Raw genomic sequence first — 27,726 nt, forward strand, 5'->3', positions numbered from 1 at the left:
TGCAGTTAAAATCAGAAATAAATAGTCTAAAAAGGAATATAGAAGGTGTAAGTCGTAAATTCAAAAAATGAGCAAAGATAGTGTAGTAAATGAAATACATAAAAATGTTAGGAAAAATTTTCCTCGAAGACATGTTATACTTAAAGACATTGATGATGTATGGCAGGCCGATTTAGTTGATATGCAATCATTCTCAAAAGATAATTCACAATATAAATATATTTTAACAGTCATCGATGCTTTTTCAAAGTATGCATGGGCATATCCGCTTAAACTTAAAAATAAAGAAACTGTGACTGAAGCATTTAGTAAGTTACTAGAAAAAGGTCGTGTTCCCAAAAATCTACAAACTGATTTAGGAACAGAATTTTATAATAGTTGTTTCAAAAAATTATTACAAAAATACGGTATAAATCATTATTCCACTTATTCCACTAAAAAGGCGTCAATAGTAGAAAGATTTATAAGAACGTTGAAAACTAAAATGTACAAGCAATTTAGCTTGCAAGGGAATTACAAATGGAATGATGGAACCCTCGAGCACATCATGAAAAAATATAACTCCACATTTCACAGAACAATTGGTACAGCTCCAGATAAAGTTAATGAAAAGAATAAACAAAATATACTAAAAAGATACAGACTACTACAATTATCAGCACCATCGCAGAAACGTTCAAAATTCAAAATTGGAGATTATGTAAGAATAAGCAAATACAAAGGAACTTTTGACAAAGGATATACTCCCAACTGGTCAACTGAAATTTTTAATATAGCTCAAGTTCAAAACACTCATCCAATTACTTACCTTCTAAAAGATGCAAGACAGCGACCTATTTTAGGATCATTCTATACTGAAGAATTACAAAAAACAAAACATCCTGATATATATCTTATTGAAAAGGTTTTAAAAACAAAAGGAAATAAATTATATGTCAAATGGTTAGGTCTGCCGCCTAGTGAAAACAGTTGGATAGATAAACTAAATCTTTTATAAACACATTTTATGTTAACAACTTTCAGTCTCTTATTATCTACGATACTGAGCAGAGTTCTCTTTTATTAAAAATGGAGAAACAACCATCCAAGCGTAAAATGACTTTGAGAAGAAAATCTAACAATTTGAAAACAAGTAATTCTGGTGCTGGTTTTAAGAAAAGCTTTAAGGATATTGTATCTCGCGCGAAAAAACATATCCATAAATTGAAACCTAAATGCAAAAAAGCTGCAATCGAATTAGCTCTTGCTGCTGCTAAGGAATTAGCAGCGACATCTTCAGTTAATGTACCGCGTATAATACCCATACCAAAGACAGGTGGGGTTTTGCCACTAGTCCCCATATTTGCAGGATTGTCTGCCGCGGGCAGCTTAGCGGGTGGTACTGCTAGTATAGTGAAAGCAGTCAATGCTATTAATTTAATGAAAAAAAAATTTCAAGAACTAAAGAGACATAACGAGAAGATGGAAACATTGTGTATCGGAAAAGGATTATTTATAAAGCCCTATGGTAATGGTTTGGGAATATACACAGCAAAGGAAAAAAACTGATTCGGCGGCTACCTAATCGTGCTCTAAGTAACTTGGATATTCTAAAAATTTCAAAAAATATTCCTTATTTCAGAGGTGTATTTATGAGAAATGAACTTCCAAAATATCCTTTTAAAAAAGAGTGTGGTATCATCAACTTAGATAGCTCTCAAAATCCTGGAACTCATTGGGTAGCCTATGCAAAAATAAATAATTACATTGAATACTTTGATAGTTATGGTAATTTGAAACCGCCTAAAGAATTTGTAAAATATGTGGGAGCGAATATTAATTATAATTATGACAATTATCAAGGATCTAATTCTTATAACTGTGGCCATCTATGTATCAAATTTCTTATTAATTTTTGGAATAAAAATTGAAAATAAATAGATGATACAAAAATATGTAAGCTCATTTAACCATCATGTCTATTACACTCACGATCGTGGGTGAAAAATCTATTCTAGAATCATTTTACGCCCCTCCTCTTATTTTGGAAGACGAATATGAGTGTGGCTTAGTATATTTTTCTGCATTTAATTCAATTCCAAATGTAGACTATAATAATAATGTGTTTGAATATGGAGAAGAGAAAAAAAGAATTCTTATTCAACCAGGTGCTTACGATTTACAAGATTTGTATGAATACCTAAAAGAAAGAGTTGAAAATTGTGAATTACAAATAAAATCTAACATCAATACAATGACATGCTCTTTGTACTGTACTGAAACTATAAACTTTAATTCAGAAAATAGTATTGGACCTATGCTAGGTTTTTCTAACGAAAAACTAAAAGCAAATAAATGGCATGAATCTACAGAATCCGTTAACATTCTACCACTGTCTGTCATAAGGATCGAATGTGATCTTGTACAGAGTTCGTACACTAACGGTTCTCCTTCACATATTATTTATGAGTTTGTGCCAAACATTCCTCCAGGTCATAGATTTATAGAATCTCCAAGTAATGTGATATATTTTCCGGTCAAAAGAAAGATAATTTCATCAATAACAATAAAAATTTTGGATTTGGAAGGCAATAATATAAATTTTAAGGGCGAAACTATTGTTTTGTGTCTTCATTTGAAAAAGTCAAAATGATCGTATTTAACAAAAGTAATTATTATAAAGAGTATAACCCAACTATTAAGAAAGTTATTACCAAGGAAAGTGTAAAACAAAGAAGACGTGTTAGAGTATATAAAAAAATTCATCAGAGTAATAAACAATTTCTTAAAGCCCTCGGCTTCAAAGTATGAGCCTCCTTCAGATCAACGAATTACCTGAATTCGATAACTCTATCGAGAGTTATGAGGTTCATACATATAATCCATACAATAACAGTTTCAATGAAAATGATGAAATTCGGATACCTATTCACCAGCAAGATATTTACGTGTTACCATCAGCCAGTTCCATTTACATTGAAGGAAAAGTTTCGGTGACTCATAAAGATCAAGCTGGCAAAGTTCAAAAGAAAAGTGTTGACTTCAGTAATAATGCAATTGCATTTCTTTTTCAAGATATCCGATACGAAATGAATGGTGTTGAAATCGATCGTATTAGAAATGCTGGAATAACTACAACCATAAAATCTTTCATTTCAATGAATAGCGGTGACAGTAAAGCGGCTGCTGCTTGGGGTTGGAATATAGACGGATTTAAAAATCAAAATGGAAATTTTAATGCTTTGATACCCTTAAATAAGATTTTAGGTTTTGCTGAAGACTACAATAAAATAATAATAAACTGTAAACATGAACTCATACTTAACAGAGGTAGTACTAACATAAATAGTGTTGTCATGGGTAGCGATGATATTGTAGACATTGATATACAGAGAATCCAATGGCGAGTACCACATATTAAAGTATCAGATCAGCAAAGATTAATACTTTTAAGGAAATTAGAAAAAGATAATCCCGTACAAATAGCATTTAGAAATTGGGATTTGTATGAATATCCATTATTGCCAAAAACTACCAAACATTCATGGGCGTTAAAGACTGCTTCTCAATTAGAAAAACCTCGATATGTTATATTTGGTTTGCAAACTAATAGAAAAAACGTTAAAAACAGAGACAGCACAATATTCGATCATTGTACATTAACCAATGTCACATTATTCCTGAATTCCCACTATTATCCGTATGATGCTTTAAATCTCAAGTTTGAGGAAAATAAATACAGTATATTATACGACATGTACACCAAGTTTCGTCAGTCGTTTTACAACCTTCCTATTGATCCACTGCTTGATCTTCATACATTTAAAGAAATAGCGCCTTTATTTGTCATAGATTGTTCCAGACAAAATGAAAATTTAAAAACTGGTCCAGTTGATGTTCGTCTGGAAATAGAAACGTCTCAGGAAATTCCAAGCAATACCAGCGCTTACTGTTTAATCATAAACGATCGTCTTGTGGAGTATAGGCCGCTGAGTAACATTGTTCGAAAACTATCATGAAAATTATTGTGGACGTTCAAGGTTTTAAAAATGATCAAAATTACTTTCTGCCTAAAGAGATTGCTATAGTGTATAGTGATCGAGTTCAAGTTTTGTTAATAAAACCGCCATATCCCTATGAATGGCTAACAGACACAGAAAAGAAACAAGTTAAATGGATTGAAAAGAATAGAAAAATATTATGGAGCGAGGGAATCGTGCCTTACGAGACCTATAAATACCATCTAATAGATATTTTAAAAAATAATGATATTTATTGTAAAGGCCTTGAAAAGCAGTTATGGTTAAAAGATATATTAAGTAATCCTAACGTACATAATTTAGAAGATAAAGGATGTCCTCGTTTATTAACATTGTATGAGTTGTATAATTCACATTCTGACATATATAGTTGTGTTTATCATCCGACCATCTGTGCGCTGAAAAATGTAACTTGTTTAAAAAAGTGGTGTATGAATAATAAAGTTTTAGATGATTAAATATGCTTGTTTAACTTCCATATACCTGCTTCTTTTATTTAATTTACTGATTATACTCGTATTGAAAACACAATATTTGGTGTAGGTTGTTATAGCCAAATAGTTGTTTTTCATGTTGTAAAAATATTACATTTGAAGAGTAATTTTAAAATTCAAGGTTTCTTAGTACCTATCTAGTTTTATCACCATATTTGCTCGTGCAAATAGAATGAATATTTCGTTCTTAAACCATGTGAATAGTTTGTTCAAAATACGGATAGTTGATTAATTTTTGCTTGGATTTAGCTACACTCCATTTATTTAATGTGTTGTTGAGGACAGTAGTTTAGAATTGGGGAATTCTGTATCAAAATTGGTGGCGATTTTGGATCACGGCGAGCGAAGCGAGCGAGCGTAGCGAGAGTGATCCAAAATCCCCACCAATTTTGATACAGAATCCCCAATTCAACACTACTGCCGATTCACACCAACTACGTATGCAGCACGTACACGTGACACGTGCGTAGTGACGCGCGTGAATCCGTATACATAACTGCATGCATTACGTCTCATACAGTTCCATACATTACAACGCTACGTCTACGCTTACGCAGCCTGTGCGAACGAGCTGTTATTCAGCCAGAGTTACACTTACAAATTTTTAAAACTAACCTAATATAAACTATAGGTATGAAACGAAACCGCGAAAAAAGTTATTTTTAGTGAAGTTAATTTATTATAATGTTTGGTAAGAAAATAGAGCTTATAGATAAAGAGAGAGTTCAGTTCTAAAAAGCCAAAACATAATCAACACCTCCAGTGGACCTTTTTGAAAGCTCTGTTCTGCTGCTCATTGTGGAAGCCACTTGTTGAATAGCAAAATATGTATGGGTAAGGAACAACACTTCTAGAAGTTCATTTTAGAAGCTCTGGTTTGCCACAGCACAATACCGTGGTTATGAAATTGTTGTGATTGCTGGAGTGTTGGACACTATAGATACTAATGTTTTTCAATCGAAAAAATCGCACTCATTGCGACGCATTCTGTCAAGCTAGTAGGGAAAGTCAGACTTTGTGAAAACGCTAACCTGTAAGAAAACTATAGCCCTTGTTGGCAAAACCAACAAAACTTAATCTGTAACGTATGACAGTCAGTCAGTCGACCATTATTTTTCTCTCTTGCATTCGGATCGCTGCCATGTAAACATGTGTCTTTCGCTTTCCAATAACTATAGTGTGTGCCTCTGCGTGGTTTTATTCATACGAAGCACCTACTTTGAACCTATACCTAACACTCCATTAGCCTTACCTTTTCCAACATAGCCTTTTTCTGTTTCCAGACCTCAAAGTTGGAGCGCACCCATTTTGTGGCCATTTCGCTGGCGAGACGCATGGCCTGCTCATTGCGTGTGTTATCGAGCCCCATCACCACCATATACTGAAGAGGAGGCCACGCGTTGGGGTAATCCCATTGTTCGCCAGAGTGCTCGAATGTAGTTGGGATACCACCTTCGAAGACGTCCACCTGGGGAAACAAAGTTTGAGTTTCTGATTGTTCTAATAAATGGGCTCTTGTCTACTACAGAACAAAAAAAAACAGAAAACCATTGGTAGAGTAAATTCGTACTTCAGAATTGAGTTTTACTCACCCTATAAACTAAGATGAAAAAAAAAACATACAAGTTGTTACCAATCCACGCCTGGTAAAGATTTGTTCATGAACACAATTCAGTTTTTTTTTTAAATTTTGTGACCACAAATTTACGGTTTTCGGATTTTTCCCTTTACTTGTGTTATAAGACCTACCTGCCGTATGATTCCAACTCAACGGAAAGTACCCTATAGTAGTAATAGGTACAAGGTGTCCTTGACAGTCACGAGAGTACTTTTCTACCCATGTACACCGAAATCTCCGAGATTTGTGAACCGATTTGCGTATTTTTTTTAATCGATAGAGAAAGCGACAGTTCCATAAAAAATTAAAGGAAAATTAACCAACCTTAACTTTTTCCAAATAATTGATGACCCTATTGACATAGTAATCGCTGCGATCTACGTCATAGCAGCCAGTCCACAGTGGCGCGATGTTGGTCGGATAGAAGTAGTCTCTCCGTCTACCGGACTCCAGGTTGAAATCCAACCACGCTCCTACATCTTCGTGCCATAGAACCTGTAACAAACGCCATTCGAAAATTCTCGATAGCTCAACGGTTGAGGAGCGGACTGAATTCCGAAAGGTCGGCGGTTCAAACCCCACCTGTTGCACTATTATCGTACCCACTCTTGGCACAAGCTTTACGCCTAATTGGAGGGGAAAGGGGAGTATTAATCATGATTAGTATGGCTAATATTCTGTTTAAAAAAAATGTTGAATATTTCTTTTCATCATCCAGAATTGAGAAGATTGTCATTTAGTTAAATACAAACGGCTTTCTGTTTGACGGCAAAAAATACGAACGGAAGAAACAAAACACATTTTTCTTGTTGTTGTAATAGTTTAGCTTTTTCTTGTTGGGCACAGTTGTGATCTGTGCCCAACAATGTTGTAATGTATGTATGAAGTCCGGCGAGCTTTACACTTCTAGATTCCTAGATTTCTAGATTCTCTTATTATGCTCGCTCGACTTCATACATACATTACACGTGTAGAAACAAAAATTATTTTTTACTTTTTAGTGTTTGCGGTCATTAAAGTCTGTTTTTTTTATGTATTATAACTTACATGTTCGATAGCCTCCTTGTACTTTGCGTGCATAGTCTTGTAATACTTGGCTTTCTCGAAGTTTTCCAGAAGCTCGTGGAACTCTGCCATCAGTTGAGCGTTCCAGCACATGAACGCGTTTAGGTCTACTGGTACTATTGACCGCGTCTTCAGGTTTGTGAGGTTGCCTGTGGAGTAACGCATTTACTTTAGTTATTTAGAGGGATTTAGTTACTGAATAATACAGTGTGTAACAAGAATCCTAGCAAAAACGAAGGCAAGTCATAGACGGATGGACGGACGGACGGACGGACAGACAGACAGACAGACAGACAACAAAGTGATCCTATAAGGGTTCCGTTTTTCCTTTTAAGGTACGGAACCCTAGACTCTGACTCTGAATGACGCTAGAGGTCAACGAACGTTCCGTAAATAGGCCACTCGAAGTCCATGCCGCGTCGTAGGTGGGGTATTGACCCGAATTTGGCAAGTTATACCACACTATACAATGCGGGTTTGAAGAATACTAAATCACTAAAACTACAAAATAAGGCAAATGGTTATTAGAAAGACACTTTTCTTTAAACATATGGGAAGACAAGTGTAAATAAAAAATTTATAACACCCCCGACAATTGAAGGTTACAGTAACTAGAAAAGAGCTGATAACTTTCAAACGGCTGAACCGATTTTCTTGGATTATAGATAAGAACACTCTCAATCAAGCTACCTTTCAAACAAAAAAAACTAAATTAAAATCGGTTCATTAGTTTAGGAGCTACGGCGCCACAGACAGATACACAGGCACGTCAAACTTATAACACCCCTCTTTTTGGGTCGGGGGTTAAAAATGGATAGAACTACTTGTTTTTTTATAGAACCAATACAAAAAGGTTTACAAAAGTAACACAAACCTTTATTAGTACCATTGAGTATAAACCATCTAGAAGAGAAGTCCCAACCAGATTCAGCAGCGGATTTCAGTTCAGCGTACAGTTCCTCTTTTTTGTCTACCGTGTCAAAATGTCTGTAAATGAAAAACATGATAATGTTAAGCAGCACAAAAAAATCCTACTACTACCCGCGAACTGCCGATAGATAGCAATAGATACAGCAAAATTGTTTTTCTGGCGCTCGGTATATTTTGACATTGTACTATATTATTTTACTAGCTGATGCCCGCAGCTTCGCCCGCGTGGATTGGTCAGATCCCCTGCAGCATCAGGATTGAGGAGTTGGACTCCAAATTTTTTATGAAACAATGTCGCAAAGTTCCTCTATCGATTAAAAAAGAAATGACGCAAATCGGTTCAGAAATCTCGGAGATTTCGGTGTACATAGGTAGAAAATACAACTCCCTTTTTGAAAGTCGGTTAAAAAAGTAGCCTATGTTACACCCTGGTCAATCCTCTACTTGTCTGTAAAAATCCCGTCAAAATCGGTTCAGCCGTTCCAAAGATTAGCCTTTTCAAACAGACAGACAGACAGACAGACAGACCGACAGACAGACAGACAGACAGACACAAAAATTTTAAAAACGTGTGATTCAGTGTTGGTATCGTTCAAATAACCATATGAGCTTAATATGAGGTAGTTATTTCGAAATTACAGACAGACACTCCAATTTTATTTATTAGTTAGTATAGATTATACTAGCTGATGCCCGCAACTTCGTTCCCGTAGATACAGATTTTTAAAAATCCCGTGGGAACTCAATGATTTTCATTCAATTCAAAAAGTAGCCTATAAATTAAATAGGGGTATAAATCTATCTCCATTCCCATCCAAATCCGCCCAGTTTTTGCGTGAAAGATTAACAAACATCCATACATACAAACTTTCGCGTTTATAATATTAGTAGGATGTAATTCCGTGTCTTATCGACAATTTCAAGAACTAATAAAACTTATGAACACTCATTATTCTGTTAACTACAAGTTTTAACTACTTTAACGTGTCCTATCTGTTTTAAAATATCAATAAAATAATGTGTGTAAGTCAATATGTAACAAAACAATAAAAGAAGTTTCACTGTGCTACAATTTACTTAATTTTAGGGTTCGTACATCAAAAGGGAAAAAGAAACACTTTGTTGTCTGTCGGTCTATCGTGCCTTTTGTAATGTAACCACAAATTTACGGTTTTCGGAATAACTCCTTTACTTGTGCTATAAGACCTACCTACCTGCCAAATATGATTCTAGGTCAACGGGAAGTACCCTATAGGTTTTCTTGACAGACGGACATACAGACAATGAAGTGATCCTATAAGGGTTCCTTTTTTCCTTTTGAAGTACTCTAAATATGAAAAATCTCACCTAGCAACGTCTATGTCTTCTTTGTAACTCTCTGGTCTTGGGCCTTGCGACTGCTCCCAGTACCGCGTCATTTGATATCTGTAATGTAGAAGATTTATAATGTAAATCGATGACCTATATTATGTGGTACACTGCAATGGATATATACAAGTACGCTGGAATAGGTGTGCCACACAAAACGACAGACACTTTTTGTCAGTCAATTCAGGAAAAACTGCATCAATCACTATTACAACCACAATTGTTGTTATTGGCTGAATTTATGGTATTTTTGTAGCATCAATGTATTGTAGCCAATGGTGAGCGAGCGTCAACCAATCAGCAGTGATTGCGATCGTAACATTGTAGCTGTCATTTTACCGCAATCGAACCCCAGGTTTTCGTATTGACACTATGTTGACAGGTGTCTCATGCACCCCTGCGGTCCGACCTCTCGCTCTAATTTGTTAGTCGAAGCGAGATAGCGATAAGTAGGTATTGGAAGTAAAATCTTCACTTACTTTTCCTTTGAGGAACCTTCTATAATATGAACTACTAGTTACTAGCCTCTCTACCGCGACTTTATCCGCGTGGACTACACAAATTTCAAAGCCCTACCCCCTTAGGGTTGAAATTTTCAAATCTCCTTTCATAGCGGATGTCTACGGCATATCAAACAACCCGATCCGTCCAGTAATTTGAGCTGTGCGTTGATAAATAAGTCATTCAGTCAGTCAATCAGTCAATTGCCTTTTCTTTTTTAACCCCCGACCAAAAAAGAGGGGTGTTATAAGTTTGACATGTGTATCTGTGTATCTGTGTGTCTGTGTATCTGTGTATCTGTCTGTGGCATCGTAGCGCCTAAACTAATGAATCGATTTTAATTTAGTTTTTTTTTGTTTGAAAGGTGGCTTGATCGAGAGTGTTCTTAGCTATAATCCAAGAAAATCGATTCAGCCTTTTGAAAGTTATCAGCTCTTTTCTATTTACTGTAACCTTAACTTGTCGGGTGTGTTATAAATTTTTAATTTACACTTGTATATATTTAGCTTTAGTTTAATGATAACAATGAATAAGAATAACTTACGTTCTTCCATTATATTCGACTTCAACCGTGTGGTTTTTGATCCAGAAATCGAACTCCTTATCCATAGTACCGATGTGCTGCTCGAGGAAGTCCTTGTCTCCGATGTCATCCATCAACAATTTCACCATTGGTATGAGGAGGGGTGGTTGTGACCTATAAGGAAACATTATAAAGTTAAGGACGTAACAACTACCTGACGAGTTGTCAGGCGACAAAGTATTATGTGGAGCAAAAGTGTTACTGGCTGGCATCCTGGCTTAAAAACCTTTGCCAGTGGTTTTAAACATAAGTATAAGGTCACTGTTTAGGGCAGCGATAAACAAAATTCAGTTAGAGCGGTTACGCACTCATCCGATCCTGAATTCTTCTGTCAGTTTCCTTGTCGAAGTTGTTCCTCCACTAACTGCCCACTTAAGCTTGATGATTCTTTGAGTTATGTTGGTCCCTTTTGTTCTACGATGCTTAAGATTTTGTTGATCCTTGAGAGAGATACCCAACATAGCCTCATAGATACCCTCGCGCCATAGCACGCTGAACGACATTCAATTCGTGAACGAAGCCAACTATTGGTGTCCACACTCCATAGTTCCGCTTTATACGTCATTAGTAGAAGACTCACCATTTCACAGGTAGGATACTCATTGAAGGCTTTGGTCTTAAGGCTTTGCGTTATCGAAGACTAAAAGTAGCTTTGCAAAGATTACCCAGCCCAGCTGAATCCTTCTGTCAGCCTTGTCGAAGTTGATACCAAATCCTCACCTCATCAAGTAGTAAATCCTGCCGCCATTGGGGATGAAGCCGTACTTGTCGACGATATTGAGGAAGTTGGTGACCATGCCAGTGGCAGTTGAATGCATCTCCGACAGCAGCAGTCCTTTGATGATCCAGTAAGAGTCCCAGTAGTAGAACTCCCGGAAACGCCCGCCTGGAAATTCCACATGCTAGGATGAGAAAAATTTTTTTTTTCGGCTCCCTTTTCTTGTATGGGAGCCTCCCTAAAAATATAATTGTAAGTTGATTTTGTAAACTTAAAAGATACTAGGGTTCCAAATGCGCCTTTCAAAAACCTTTGTAAAGAGCACAGACACACAGAGAGACCGATACACAAAAATTAGAAAACAATGTACGCTGAGTGTTAACTTAGCCATAGATAGTAGTTGACGGCCATAGACCTGTCAGAACGAGAGTGGTGAAGTGACGCGACGACGTTCCCGTTCACGTTACATAATTGAGTTTTTAATTAAATATTTGGTTTTGGGTCTTCTACACCAAATACCAAAATTTCAGGTTTGTAACTCATTCCGTCCACGAGCTAGAGACCTGTGTCATGATTCGGATAGACAGACAGATGGACGGACAGACAGACAGTGACATTAATAGGGCTCCGTTTTTACCCTTTGGGTACGGAATCCTAAAAACTGGTCAAATGCATGATAGGACTTAGAACATGAGTAAATAAGGTTGAGTTTTGTCACGACGCTATACTCTACCCACGGAGAAAAGTTATTATAAGACTCTCTCTATTACCTAATTCCATTGTCATTATACAAAGACGAAAAATTCAGTGGGTGTTAACGATTTTGCGTGACCAACCAATCACAAACGTGCCTGTTTCCTGTACTCTAGCCTATGTTTACAAAGACTTCTTTTTATCCTGGAACAGCGTCCTGGAAACTCAAACAGTTCACACGAGCTTTTTAAAGACCTAAATCCACGCCTACCAAGTCGCAGACGTTAATCGTCATTACTTAATCTAAATGTACAAAAGGAAAATGAAAAGATGACTGACTGACTGATCTATCAAAACCCTGCTAAAACAACTGGACGGATCTGGCTAAAATTTTGCATTAAGATATCAATTATGACGTAGACCGCTAAGCAAGGATTTTAAGAATATTCAACCCCTAAGTGGATAATATCGAAGCGAAAAATCGTAGGTCTATGGATAATATAAGGGTTTAAAATTTGTGTAATCCACGCGGACGAAGTTGGGGGCATAAGCTAGTCACACTAATATTATAAAAGCGAAAGTTTGTATGTGTTGTGTGTGTGTGTGTATGTTTGTTACTCCTTCACGCAAAAACCACTGGACGGATTTGGCTGAAATTCGGAATGGAGATAGATAATATCCTGGATTAGCACAAAGGCTAGTTTTTATCCCGGAAAACCAAAGAGTTCCCACGGGATTTCGAAAAACCTAAACCACGCGGACGAAGTCGCGGGCGACAGCTAGTATTTATATAAATAACATATTTTCCTCACCAGGCACAATAACAGGATGGTCGACGTATATGATGGAGTACAGATCCTGGTTTTCCTTGACCTCACTCTTCATCTTCCTGCCTAGGTTCAGCCATAGCTCGTTCAGACTCTTAGCCCATTCCAGTAGCAACGGGTCCTTTATCCTTTGCAGGAAGGCTGTAATGGAATTATTATAATAAAAAAAATTAAAAAAAATTAAAAAAAATAATGTACAGTACAACCAAATTAATAATGCGCATAGAAATCTTCGTCACTGTTCGGCAACGGTCGTATGATACACATGATATTGACTCCTATTCGTTTATAACAAGGTGCAAAATGCAAGTGCATTGTTTAGGGCTCTTACGATTCAATGATTCGGGTGTTTCTGGGAATACGACGAATTTTGCACCTTGTTATAAACAAATAGGAGTCAATATCATGTGTATCATACGACCGTTGCCAAACAGTGACGAAGATTTCTATGCGCATTATTAATTTGGTTGTACTGTAATGGAATTATTAAACTTTGATAAAATTGTTAAAATGTGACAAAATTGTTAAAATATCCATACTAATATTATAAATGCGAAAGTGTGTCTGTCTGTCTATACGTCTGTTTGCTACCTTTTCACGGCCTAACAGTTTTACCGATTCTGACGAAATTTGGTACAGGGTTAGCTTAAATATCCCGGGGACGGACATAGGCTACTTTTTATCCCGGAAAATCAAAGAGTTCCCACGGGATTCCCAAAAACCCATCCGCTTAACCGATTTGTATGAAAGGTACCGAGGTAGCTTGCGTTCCTGTAATTGACATAGGCAAGTTTTTATCCCGGAAACTTAAACAATTCCCACGCGATCTTTAAAAACCTAAATCCACGCGGACGAAGCCGCGGGCATCCGCTAGTACATAATATAATGGACCCCCAATATTATTTACTTAAATATGTGCACTATGAGAATACACAATAACACACAATAACATTGTACACAATAACATTGTATAATCTGTTAAACACTAATTACATTATAAACATAATACATACTTATCAATCAAATGTGTATTTAAATTGCATTTAAAAGGAAAATAACGTGAACTTTCGACCATGTTATCCACATTACTATGTAATAAATATCACTCCTTATCACTTAAATATGTATTGACCTAGGTTTTTGTTATCAATATGCATTACTTTCGTCTACTGGGGGTCTAGTTAATTAAGATAGGGCCGCCTGGGGATAATCGCGCAATGCAGTTTATTAAATCCATCGTAATCATTATGGACTAAGAGCCAGCGTAGGCCAGACCTTTGTTATTTTATAAAAGCTGTTTTATCTGCGTGTTGTCTGAGTACACAGGGAAGAACGATTAGTTTGGATCATGGTGGCTTTGGGAGATAACAAGCGAGAGATGTAAAAAAATCTTACATCAAAGTATAAAGTTTAATCCATAAACAATCCATACTTCCATACTTAATATTATAAATGAGAAAGTGTGTCTGCCTGTCTGCTAGCTTTTCAGAGCCCAACAGTTTAACTGATTTTGATGACATTTGGTACATAGTTAGCTTACATAGGCTTCTTTTAATCCCGGAAAATCAAAGAGTTCCCACGGGATACTTAAAGATCCATTCGTTTAACGGATTTATGGTTTAGAGGAAGCTTGCGTCCCGGAAATTGACATAGGCAACTTTTTATCCCGGAAAATCAAAGAGTTCCCACGGGATTTTTGAAAAACCTAATTCCACGCGGATGAAGTCGCGGGAATCATCTAGTTACAAATACAACTTTGGGCCCGTGTCTCGTCTTTGAAACTTTTCGGACGAAACATCCAAATTGTTACTAGGGTTTTCTTGACTTTTATACTGTATAATATTATGTAGATTAATTAAATTAGTTTTAAGATTATTGTACCTAGTATTATAGTGATCAAATAAAAATTTTCTTTACCAGGGTTATGTTTCCAATCCAAAGGTTGCCAGTCCTCAAACTCGGAGCCTTCGACATCGAAGTTGTCATCCACAAACCTCCTGATCTCCGCCTTCGTTGGCCTGTAATCTGTCCTGGAACAAGAACAGAACGGGTACTAAGCTTTTTGAACCTTATTCAATCAAAGATGCAACTGCACTTTGAAGCGAATGATATGAGGAGGCGAAGTGATATGATATGGAACACCCTTCCAGCATCAGTTTTCCCCTCCAGTTTTTGAGGAGATGCCTATTCACTCTTGACTTGAAGGTTTCAACCTTTCAAAACCTTTCAAAGAGTGAATAGGCATCTCCTAGACTATGCTAGATATAGAAGACGAGATCCTGGCTTCGATTTCCGGGTGAAGCCATAAATAGGTGATGTTTCATAAATGTAGTATAACGCTGTTGGTCTATGAGAGTGAGGGAATACAGTCTACTCGATAACACAGGATAATATTGTGGAGATTGGCCTCCGCCGTTGCCAAAATTCGGTCATAATGAGGAAACCTTAAACCATATTAGTTACCTACGTCATTAACCTAACCTAAGTTTGTTTATATTATTGTTGTTTACTCATTCAAAGTTTGTTATTTTGTTTTGTTGTATTCATTGTTTACTCGTTTCATTGCACAAGATGAATAAATTGATTTTCTTTCTTTCTTTCTTTCATTACAACCTAAAGTTAACCTAAAAGTATTTTTGAAATGTTATCAGTGAAATAAACACCTGTTCATCATTTTCTGGAAGTTCCCCATGACGACGTCGGCCGGCGACTTCATCTTCTTATCCACAAAGGTCTTGGAGTCGTTGTAGAGGCCTGCCATCTGCACCGTGTGTAGCAGTGGTCCATGGCAGTAGATCATGCTGGAAATGAGAAAGAAAACTATAAGCCGATGATGAAAAAACCGGCCAAGTGCGAGTCTGACTCGCGCACTGAGGGTTCCGTACTCAGGTATTTTTTCCACATTTTGCACGATAACTCAAAAACTATTATACATAAACATAAATAAAAATCTGTTTAAGAATGTACAGGTAAAGCCCTTTCATAATATGATACCCCACTTGGTATATTAATCTTACTTTGAAAATTGAAACACACTTTAATTTTTTTTTTTTTTAATGATGTAACTACGAATTTAGGGTTTTCAGATTTATTCCTGTACTTGTGCTATAAGACCTACCTATCTGCCAAATTTCATGATTCTAGGTCAACGGGAAGTAATCTATAGGTTTCTTGACAAACACGACAGACAGACAGACAACGAAGTGATCCTATAAGGGTTCCCTATTTCCTTTTGAGGTACAGAAAAATCTACATATTTTTTAACTTGTTAAGAACTATTCAGAACTATAAAGACATACAGGAAAACCCAGTTCAAACCAGATATTATTGTATAGGTCACATGCTAGCGAATAGTACAGGCGACATCGGAATAGTATGCAAATATTTGATTGTAACTCAATAAATATTTACACATGCAAACACTTACTCATAAATATTAATACATTGCCATGTGCTCGCTGTTGCATAACTACATGTCTTGTTACTAATTTGTAATCAATTATCATCAATCGAAGTTACTACATAGATACTCCGAAGTGATAATCACTGAAAAATGTATCAAGCATACTTTAACTTTGCTCATACTCAAGACAGATAACTCTGTTAATTCGAGTAATAAATGGGTGATTCGCTAACTCAGTGATCATCACTGTATGAAAGCCAACAAACTCTCTTATTACCAAAAGGTTTATGTCTATAGTTTAACATTGTTTTATGTTAATTTGTTAAAATATGTGGTGGTGGTGCATATTGCATGCTGCATGTTGCACCATACTATCTAGTTTAGCGGAATATAGCAAATTAAGCTTTTGGTTCCTTGTATATCATGGACTTCTGCAAACTAACGCCTGCTTCTTACAACTTTCTGTCAATCAGTCAGACAGTCTTTCATTCAAAATGCTGTCTTATTCTTTTCAAATCCATACTAATATTATAAATAGGAAAGTGTGTCTGTCTGTCTGCCTGCCTGTCTGTCTGCTACCTGTCACGGCCCAACAGTTTAACCGATTCTGACGAAATTTGGTACAGTGTTAGCTTATATTTCGTGGACGGACATAGGCTACTTTTTATGCCGGAAAATCAAACAGTTCCCACGGGATCTTTAAAAACCTAAATCCACGTGGACGAAGTCGCGGGCATCCTCTAGTATAACATAATAACCACACTGGCGCCACATTAGTATCTACATTATACCCGTGCGAAGCCGGGGCGGGTCGCTAGTACCTACTTAGTATATTATTTTGAAAAATTACTAATATCCTAAGTTTATATACTTTTGTGGCCGAGTGTACATTTTGCTATTGTTATTAGAATGATCCAAGAGCATTGTTTTCCTGATTCGCGGTATCGAATTAGTATTTCTAGTGACGTTTGTAAAAAATCCGGTGAAGTGCGAGTCGGACTCGCACACGAAGGGTTCCGTACCATTTTTATGGCTGCCATTTTGAAATTTTTATTATTTTGTTGATATAGCGACAATGGACATTCAGTTCGATTGAATTCTTAACCCCCGACCCAAGCATAAGGGTGTTATAAGTTTGACGTGTGTATCTGTGTATCTGGCTGTAGCATTGTAGCTCCTAAACTAATGAACCAATTTTGATTTAGTTTTTTTTGTTTGAAAGGTGGCTTTGATCGAGAGTATTCTTAGCTATAATCCAAGAAAATCGATTCAGCCGTTTGAAAGTTATCAGCTCTTTTCTAGTTACTATAACCTGCACTTGTCGGGGGTGTTATAAATTTTTAATTTACACTTGTTAATTTTATTTAATTTTCATGCCTGCTATTTTGATTTTTTTTGTTGATATAGCGGCAATGGACATTCAATTCAATTGAATTTTATTTATTTGCTGATACAGATGACATACCTACTTATACACTCAAAGTCAAACACAAAATCATTTATTCAAAGTAGGTACAATTGTACTCGTTTTATATACTGGTGATAATTAATTACGTAACTTAAAACTAAAGCTACGAGGGTTCCAAACGCGCCCAAGTCTGAGAAGAGCCCACAACAAACTCACTCTCAGAAAATGTCAACTCTCTACCTATTACGGTTCATGAGATATATACCGACAAGGCGGATGAACGGACGGAACGTCGGACAACGGAGGCTTAGTAATAGAGTTCCGTTGGCAACCTTTGCGTACGGTACCCTAAAACAATTAACTTGAATTGTATTGATATAATGAGTATTTTTTTTACTGGTTTTTCTTATTCGCAGTATCGTCTCTAATTAAAATTTTATTTTGACTATAATCATCATTTGACAAAAAAAAACATTCAAAATAGGCGTGATAGCCCAGTGTTAAAAAAGGTAGGTACTATGCCTACTTTATCTCTTGGGTCGGGAGTTCAAACCCGTGTCCATGAAAAGATCGGATATGATTTCATCATCAATGCCTATCATACATTTTGCGTGATACAATTATTATTATTCTAAGGTACGTAGTAACATAGTTAAGTATCTAATTTTTTGTTAAGTAGATACTTACCTACTACATTTTTTTCTCTGGCCAAGGTTTGGCAGTTTTTTGTTGGCATTATAATACAATAATTGTAGCGACGAAGTCGATAGAGTCCAAGAACGATAATCGCGAGTATTTAGGTTTTTGAAAGATCTTATTGGAATTACTTACTAAAAAAACCGGCCAAGTGCGAGTCAGACTCGCGCACTGAGGTTTCCGTACTAGGGTAATTTTCCGACATTTTGCACGATAAATCAAAAACTATTATGCATAAAAATAAATAAAAATCTGTTTTAGGCTGCATAGGTAAAGCCCTTTCATATGATACCCCACTTGGTATAGTTATCTTACTTTAAAAATTGAAACATATTTTAATTTTTTTTTAATGATGTGACCACAAATTCACGGATTTCAGATTTATTCCTGTACTTATGTTATAAGCCCTACCTACCTGCCTTTCATGATTCTAGGTCAACGGGAAGTACCCTATAGGTTTCTTGACAGACACGACGGACGGACAGACAGACAGACAGACAACAAAGTGATCCTATAAAGGTTCCGTTTTTCTTTTTGAGGTACGGAACCCTAAAAACGTACCTACCTAGTTTTCTTAGTGGGTGTCTTTTAAAATTCATTAAAAAAAAAAGTAAGGCATATTGCCGACTTTTTATTTAATTTCTAAGTACTAGACATCTCAATTAATAATTGTGAATACTAAAATAAAAATAATCTTTGTAGGTTCCCCGGTTAGGGATCCAAGACTGTACCAGTTTCATAATTTCTATTGGGTTACTTTGCCAAAAAATGCAATTTTTTTTTTAAGTTACAGAAATTTTTGGCCTGCAAATTATTTGCAAAGCTTTTACACATTCTCAGCTATCTAATGATGTACAAAACTTTAAAATAAGTTAAAAATTAGCTAAAAAAATGATAAAATAATAGCACAAGGGAGAAATTTCTTAACGCTTTTTAAACAAATCGTTCCTATTGATCAATTGAGCTATCCCGTGGCCAATTTTATGATCAGACTTGACCAGATTATATATTAACAGTAAACTGTTACCTCTTTCTAAGTAGAGAATACCTCTAAACAAAGAAAAAATGATTTGTTTAAAATTTAAGCGTTAAGAAATTTCTTCCTTGTGCTATTATTTTATCGTTTTTTTAGCTAATTTTCAACTTATTTTAAAGTGTTGTACATCATTAGATAGCTGAGAATGTGTAGAAGCTTTGCAAATAATTTACAGGCCAAAAATTTCTGTAACTTAAAGAAAAAATAGCATTTTTGGCAAAGTAACCCAATAAAAATTATGAAACTGGTACAGTCTTGGATCCTTAACTGGGGAACCTACAAAGATTATTTTTATTTTAGTATTCACAATTATTAATTGAGATGTCTAGTACTTAGAAATTAAATAAAAAGTCGGCAATATGCCTTACTTTTTTTTAATGAATTTTAAAAGAAACAAATACGTATTTTTCTGAAAACTATCAACAACTCAAAAACGGGCGGTTTTTGCCCATAAGTGTTTAGAGGTCATTTGTAGCATGATAGACAGACACACTTTATAATATTATAGTATGGATATGGATAGATAAAATAACTGGATATAGACGTGATAAATGGGTTAGTAAGTACACAATAAGTTTATAATCCATCAGATATCTCACACCAACGTAAACAAAGCAACTGGTGGAGTTTATGCAATGAAATAAATCCGGAAATGCCGCGGCCATGTGTGACTGTCTGTTTGTTCTCGCGAATGAGTGACGACTAGATGACAACTGTATGCCTAACCTACCTACCTAACCTATCTATCTATCTAGAACCAGATAATGAAGGCGCAAAGTTGTTTATTTTTTTATTTGTACCAGAAAGTTGTACAAAAAAGATAAATAAAGTTGAAAACTAAAACCTGACTGCGATCGTCTTAATAAACGCTGAAATATACTTAGTAAAATTGTTTTTCTGTCGCTTGGTATATGTTAATGTTGTAGTAGGTACATTTATATGTATTTATGAACTCAGAATTTTTTCCTCTTTCATATTTGACACCTCTATACAATAGCAAAATTTTTTTGTATAAAATGTACCTAGTCTATGTCATTCCGAATCTTTACGACGAATCGATTGACACCTCATTCATCAAAATCGGCCCAGTAGTTTAGGCGCTACGGTGGAACACACAGAATCTGGATACAAACATACACACACACAAACATACATAGACTGCTAAAATCATAACCCTTCCTTTTGGCTTTGCCGCAGTCCGGTAAAAAGAAAGAAAAAGTGGAAGGGAAGCATCTCTACCTTTGGCAGTGAGAGAGGTTGTATAAGGAGTAGAATAGGTACTATTAGGTATAGTTTAGTATTGTTTAGTACCAAAATTTAGCATGTGCAAAAACCTATCTATCTAACTAGATATAGTTCCTACCTACTTACGAAAGTCTATCGAATTATGTAAGTTAGCATACCTCTACTTAGTTAAATTATAAAGAGCTCACAAATTGAACTGAGAATCAAACTCGAGATTTGTTTGTAATTCGTAAGTTTGATTTGTCCTTCAATTACGTCGTAACTCCCAACGGAGCAACGGATCGACGTAATTTTTTGCATGGGGATAGTTAGAGACCTGGCAAGAAAGTAGGTGGCTCTTTTTTATTCCGAAAAAACACGAGATCTTCTCCTTTCACCAAAGGTTTCCTGGTGGACATTAATCTGAGCAATAAGGCCGCCTTTGCATACAACTGTTGTTTTTTCTGTTTCTTTTGTGTTGATTATTTCATGTTTTGTGTGCAATAAAGTTCTTATCTATCTATCTATCTTTAAAGAATCTAAATCCATGCGGACGAAGTCAAGGCATCATCCTAGTGATACCTATTATAAAGGAGTACCTAAGCGTTATGTTTTTGTCGCTCCGTTCTCCTGAAAAGTGTCGAATAAGTATGACTTTTGTTGTTATGACCTTAAGGACAGGTTCTCAAAAGGGCAAACTACGAGGTCTTAACCACTGGGCTATCAACGCTTCTGAGAGGAGACCCGTGCTCAGTAGTGAGCCGGCCATGAGTAGATGATAACGAGGTAATAATAACTCACCTTTCATACGGAGCCGGTAATTTTGACCTATCCGCCACAACGCCCAACGCGAGCAACAAAACACTTATCACAATCGTCGTTCACTTATGGCACTAAGCCTAATATCGCTACCCATATTACTATTAAATGCGAAAGAGTGATCGTTTGTTGGTTTGTCCTTCAATCGCGTCGCAAGGGAGCAACGGATCTAACTGATTTTTTGTTTAGGTACATTTAAAGACCTGGAAAGTGACATAGGTTACTTTTATCTCAGGCAATGAAAGAGTACCTACCTACGGGGTTTTTAAAAGCTTAAATCCAATCCACTCTGACGAATCACTAGGCTAAGCCCGCTTCTGAGAGGAGACTAATTGTACTCAGTAGTGAACCGGCGCTAGGGTAATGGTGATGATATTAACTCACCTTTCACACGGAGCCGGCAGTTTTGACCTATCCGCCACAACGCCCAACGCGAGCAACAAAACACTTATCACAATCATCGTTCACTTATGGCACTAAGCCTAATATCGCTACCCATATTACTATTAAATGCGAAAGAGTGATCGTTTGTTGGTTTGTCCTGCAATCGCGTCGCAAGGGAGCAACGGATCAAACTGATTTTTTGTTTAGGTACAGTTAAAAGACCTGGAAAGTGACATAGGTTACTTTTATCCCAGGCAATGAAAGAATACCTACCTACGGGGTTTTTAAAAGCTTAAATCTTCGTGGACGAACTACTAGGCTAAGCCCGCTTCTGAGAGGAGACTAATTGTACTCAGTAGTGAGCCGGCGCTAGGGTAATGGTGATGATATTAACTCACCTTTCACACGGAGCCGGCAATTTTGACCTATCCGCCACAACGCCCAACGCGAGCAACAAAACACTTATCACAATCATCGTTCACTTATGGCACTAAGCTTACACTAAATTACACTAAAATTACACTAATATCACTCGTTTGCTGATTTTTTAATAAATAAAGGAACTTAGGCTATCACTGATTGTTTTGACTTTGGTCTGTGGTCTATGTGTTTAGAAAAGTGCTGAGGATTTTGAAAGGCTTCCTTCTGAAGGGTTGGCTAGTCATCGTGGGTGGTATTTTTGTGGGTTATACACTTTGGGTTAAGGGCACTCTCCTGTGCCCGGTTCTGGAACAAAGAAAAACGTAAATTAGTTCCTAGAAAGACTCTAAAATTAAAAACATACACACATATATAACTATATATATACTGCTAAAATCATAACCCTTCCTTTCGGCTTTGCCGTAGTCGGGTAAAAAAAAGTAGGCAGTCAATGGGGAAAATTATGAAATAACAGGCTTAGATCCACCTTAGATCAAAATCAGGTAAATTGTCATACCCCTCTCCCCCAGGTTAGCCCGCTGCCATCTTAGACTGCATCATCATTCATCATCACTTACCATCAGGTGAGATTGCAGTCAAGGGCTAACCTGTATCTGGACATCGATGTACTTGGATTAAAAAAAAAATATCATCCAAAGAGATCGTTTCGAATTCGAATTCGTTATCAAAAGCAACTTTTTCACGAATAAAATAGCTACCTGGTTACTAAAAATAAAACGGAAGCAAAATCTAAAATACTTATTAAATATAAGTATATAGACTGCGCCCAGTCAGAACTGCAGTTTTATATTGCGTCTAGTCATCACTAGTAATAATTGAGTAGCACGTAAGTAGAGTAGACAGGACTCATCTAATATAAAAAGTTTTGGCTACATTACGCGACAGGTTGAAATGGCAACCGGGGTGGAGATGCCCCGCACAACCTCAATAGCTCAATGGTTATAGGAACGGTCTGAAATCCGAACGGTCGACGGTTCAATCCTCGCCCGTTGCACTATTGTCGCACCCACTCCTAGTACAAGCTTTACGCTTAGTTGGAGGGGAAAGGGGAATGTTAGGCATGATGTATTATGTGGCATTTGGCATTTCATCTAGAGGGAATCACAACCCATAAATACTCTTCACAAAATAGTTCCAAGTCGCATTAATTAAAAGTCTACGTTGCCTTGCCTTTTTTTTAAAGAATATTAGTCATTTAATTATGACTAACATTCCCCTTTCCCCTCCAACTAAGCATTAAGCTTGTGCTAGAAGTGGGTACCACAATAGTGCAACGGGTGGGGTTTGAACCTCCGACCTTTCGGTTTTTAGTCCGCTCCTATAACCGTTGAGCTATTGAGGCTTTAATTATCCGGTTGCAACGTTTTACACTCTATCAGACCCACTGGTCCGGTACTTTGGCAAAGGGAACATTGTGTATAGCACCTCCCAGGAACCTGTGTGAGGCGCCACATTACTTGATAATATAATCACCAATCATCAAATGACAATGATGCATAGAACACAGAGATTGTTAGGTTGCAATGATGTCATGAAAACTACACTTGTTTTGGGTTTTTGGTGCAGTTCCTTTAATATATCATTATCATTATCAACCCAGTGCCGGCCCACTACTGAGCATAGATCTCTTATCAGAATGATAAGGGTTTGGCCATAGTCCACTATGCTGGCTAAGTGTGGATTTGCAGCAGGCGGGTCACCTGATGTTAAGTGATTTCCGCCGCCTATGAAAAATTACAGCACCAGAGGTACCGCCGAGGCGTTGCCAGCCTTTCAGGATTTTGTTTGTTTGAGGGACTCTTTCAAACATAATTATTTTGAAAAAATATGCTTTACTTTCAAATCAAAATCGCATAGCTACGAGGGCGGCACTGAAAATTTCGGGAATCAAGGAAGTGACACAACATTACTATTTAAAAATGTATTTATTGCTTTTCGAAGTATTCTCCGCGAAATTTGACACATTTTTCCATACGATGGAACCAATCTTTGAAGCAACCATTCCATTCGGAAGTTGGGGTCTCCAAAATGGCCGTTTTGTAGGCGTCCACAGCTTCTTCAGGTGATGAAAATCTCTGACCACGCAATGTATTCTTTATTTTAGGGAAAGTACAGAAATCATTAGGGCTTAGGTCGGGGCTGTACGGCGGATGGTCTAATAATTCTATGTTTTCTTGCTCTAAAAACTCTTTTGTTCTGTGCGCGGTGTGACAACTCGCATTGTCGTGATGGAGGATGATGCGGCGGTTGCAGTTCTCTTTACGGAGTTCAGAAACGACCTGTGGCAAACAAATGCTAGCATACCATTCTGCATTAACCGTTCTTTGTCCCCCAAGAGGAATAGTCGCAACATGGCCGGTTTTGGAGACAAAAGTGGCCACCATTTTTTTTTGCAACACTTCGTGAACGAACAATTTTTGTTGGCTTTACCTCATTTTCGAACACCCAAACTCGTGACTGGTTTTTTGTTTCGGGTTCGTACGCGTATATCCAGGATTCGTCACCTGATACGATGTTGTATACAGCATTTGAGGATCCTGCGTGGAATCTTTCGAGAGTTCTGACGCAAACAAGTAACGCGAGCCGCTTTTTGCTCTTTACAGAGCAAATGCGGTATCCATCGGGAAAACAACTTTTTTACACCTAATTGTTCATGCAAGATTATTTGTATTTGACTCATGCCAATGTCTAAAGTTGCCTGAATTTCGCGGTATGTCACATGTCGATCTTCTTCAATCAGCTTACGCACAGCATCAACGTTTTCTTGGGTGACTGCAGTTTTTGGACGACCTTGACGGGGATCATCACTGAGCTTGACACGTCCACGTTAAAATTCAGCAAACCAGCGATAACATGTGGTTTTAGATGGGGCTTCATCACCAAATGCAGAAATCATCCGGTCAACACACTGTTTTTGTGTTAAACCACTTCGAAAGTCATAATAAATCATCGCTCTAGAATTTTCTCGAGTCAATTCCATTTTCTCAACGACTTTACAAGTTCGACAAGACCTTGTGAAAAGACCGAGAATCTTTTTTTAAATAAATAAATGGTATTCGATTTTTAAAGCCAAGGAGTTTCCAATTAAAAAGATTTTAATATGACAGGGACAGTGGAAATATTCCATTCCCGAAACTTTTAGTGCAGCCTATGTATCAAGTGTAAATTAAAAATTTATAACACCTCCGACAAGTGACAACTAGAAAAGAGCTGATAACTTCAAACGGCTGAACCGATTTTCTTGGATTATAGCTAAGAACACTCTCGATTAAGCCACCTTTCAAACAAAAAAAACCAAAATAAAAATCGGTTCATTAGTTTAGGCGGTATGGTGCGACAGACAGATACACAGATACACACATCAAACTTATGACACCCCTCTTTTTGGGTCGGGGGTTAAAAAGATTGCCTTTCAAACTACCCCACATGCTAACACGTCTTTTAAAACCAAACAATATTGAAAACATGAAAAATGAAAACCCTAAAAAAAATTAGGTACATAGTGGATTTTGCATGCGCAGCGAATTTAAAAGTATTATAATTCTTGTAGACTTTTGTTAGCAAAACAGTCTATTATTGTAAAATGAAACTGTTTAAAAAGCATAAATCTTCATCGTAAATCACGTTTTTCTATAAAAATAAACACGTGTCTACTTGTCTATGATATATAAAAAAACAACCTTGGTCACACTCGTAGGTGTCTGGTTGTAAATAGAAAATGAATCTATCTGAAAACTTGCCTAGAAATACCTCTACCTATTCTCAAATTATAGAAAACTAGGCATGTGAAAAGGAAGAATTAGGAATGTTTTTAAGGTTCCGTACCTCAAAAGAAAAAACGGAACCCTTATAGGATCACTTTGTCTGTCTGTCTGTCCGTCCGTCCGTCGTATCTGTCATGAAAACCTATACTTAGGGTACTTCCCGTTGACCTAGAATCATGAAATTTGGTAGGTAGGTAGGTCTTATAGTAAAGGAATAAATCCGAAAACCGTGAATTTATGGTTACATCATTAAAAAAAAATTAAAATGTGTTTCAATTTTCAAAGTAAGATAACTATATCAAGTGGGGTATCATATGAAAGGGCTTCACTTGTAAATTTTAAAACAGATTTTTATTTATTTTCATGCATTATAATTTTTGATTTATAGTGCAAAAAGTCGGAAAAAATATCTGAGTACGGAGCCCTCGGTGCGCGAGTCTGACTTGCATTTGGCCGGCTTTTTAATTTCAGCTCTTTTCTAAAAATGGACTGAGGCCGCGCCTGATAGTGAGGCCGCGCTAAGGAACTAAATGTTATAATCAATTTATCGTATGATGTACTAGCGACCCGCCCCAGCTTCGCACGGGTGGACATTTATTTTTTCTATTTTCCGGGATAAAATATATATAAAATAGCCTATACGGATTCGGAAGAATCTCTCTAAGTAATGGTAAAAGAAATTTTGAAATCGGTCCAGTAGTTTTTGAGCCTATTCAATACAAACATACAAAAATACAAAGGTTTCCTCTTTATAATATTAGTATAGATGAATATACATTATACATATATGTAAACCTGCTCGTAATTCTGTTCATCTATACCTACTAATAAATAAAATTGGAGTGTCTGTCTGTAATTTCGAAATAACTACCGTATTTTAAGGTCATATGGTTATTTGAACGATACTATAACTGAATCACACGTTTTTAAAATTTTTGTCTGTCTGTCTGTCTGTTTGAAAAGGCTAATCTTGGGAACGGCTGAACCGATTTTGACGGGATTTTCACAGACAAGTAGAGAATTGACCAGGGAGTAACATAGGCTACTTTTTAACCGACTTTCAAAAAGGGAGTTGTGTTTTTGTACCTATGTACACCGAAATCTCCGAGATTTCTGAACCGATTTGCGTCATTTCTTTTTTAATCGATAGAGGAACTTTGCGACATTGTTTCTTAAAAAATTTGGAGTCCAACTCCTCAATCCTGATGCTGCAGGGGATCTGACCAATCCACGCGGGCGAAGCTGCGGGCATCAGCTAGTTGATAAAATAAATATGTGTATAACCGTGCGAATTTTTAGCGAGCGTGTAGGTATAGGTATGCAGTGTGCATATAGATATATTATGTACCTATCAAACAATAAATCACGAATGGGGGCTAGTTAAGTGGTCGACCAACGTAGTGTATGATCCCCAGGATGATCTAGAATCTAGATTCTAAACTCAATAACCCGCGAGCCATAAACAATCAGTTAAATGCGAGTCGAAGTCGCACACAAAGGGTTCCGTACCGTAATTCAAATACATAGACTGGTAAAATCATAACCCTTCCTTAATTAGTCGGGTAAAAAATAACACGCAAAGAGAGCTTGCGTCTCTGCGGTGTTCCAGACTTTCCAACGAGCCAATTAGTTTTTTTTAGAATATTAGCCATGCTAATCATACTAATACTCCCCTTTCCCCTCCAATTAAGCGTAAAGCTTGTGCCAGGACTGGGTACGATAATAGTGCAACGGG

General features: G+C 36.8%; 1 protein-coding gene across 11 annotated transcripts in view; it reads right to left on the reverse strand.

Moving 5' to 3' along the window:
* LOC123877317 (trehalase-like) overlaps positions 1 to 27,726 on the reverse strand; it is a 79,854-nt gene that overhangs the window by 26,036 nt on the left and 26,092 nt on the right. For 6 of the 11 annotated variants that reach the window (XM_045923942.1, XM_045923943.1, XM_045923944.1 and 3 more), the window contains exons 2-12: positions 22,185 to 22,512; positions 15,480 to 15,617; positions 14,734 to 14,846; positions 12,802 to 12,957; positions 11,299 to 11,464; positions 10,540 to 10,692; positions 9,474 to 9,551; positions 8,071 to 8,183; positions 7,179 to 7,345; positions 6,456 to 6,626; positions 5,766 to 5,981 (exon numbers count right to left, since the gene is read on the reverse strand). In XM_045923942.1, the coding sequence (XP_045779898.1) occupies positions 5,766 to 5,981; positions 6,456 to 6,626; positions 7,179 to 7,345; positions 8,071 to 8,183; positions 9,474 to 9,551; positions 10,540 to 10,692; positions 11,299 to 11,464; positions 12,802 to 12,957; positions 14,734 to 14,846; positions 15,480 to 15,617; positions 22,185 to 22,261 (1,548 nt within the window). In that variant the 5' untranslated portion in view covers positions 22,262 to 22,512. Of the gene's footprint in view, positions 1 to 5,765; positions 5,982 to 6,455; positions 6,627 to 7,178; positions 7,346 to 8,070; positions 8,184 to 9,473; positions 9,552 to 10,539; positions 10,693 to 11,298; positions 11,465 to 12,801; positions 12,958 to 14,733; positions 14,847 to 15,479; positions 15,618 to 21,384; positions 21,575 to 21,786; positions 21,885 to 22,184; positions 22,513 to 27,726 lie in introns of those variants that run through there. The other 5 variants (XM_045923949.1, XM_045923940.1, XM_045923950.1 and 2 more) reach the window with 3 other exon arrangements.

The sequence above is a fragment of the Maniola jurtina genome, chromosome 23 (assembly GCF_905333055.1).
Source record: "Maniola jurtina chromosome 23, ilManJurt1.1, whole genome shotgun sequence".
Classification (NCBI taxonomy): Eukaryota; Metazoa; Arthropoda; class Insecta; order Lepidoptera; family Nymphalidae; genus Maniola; species Maniola jurtina.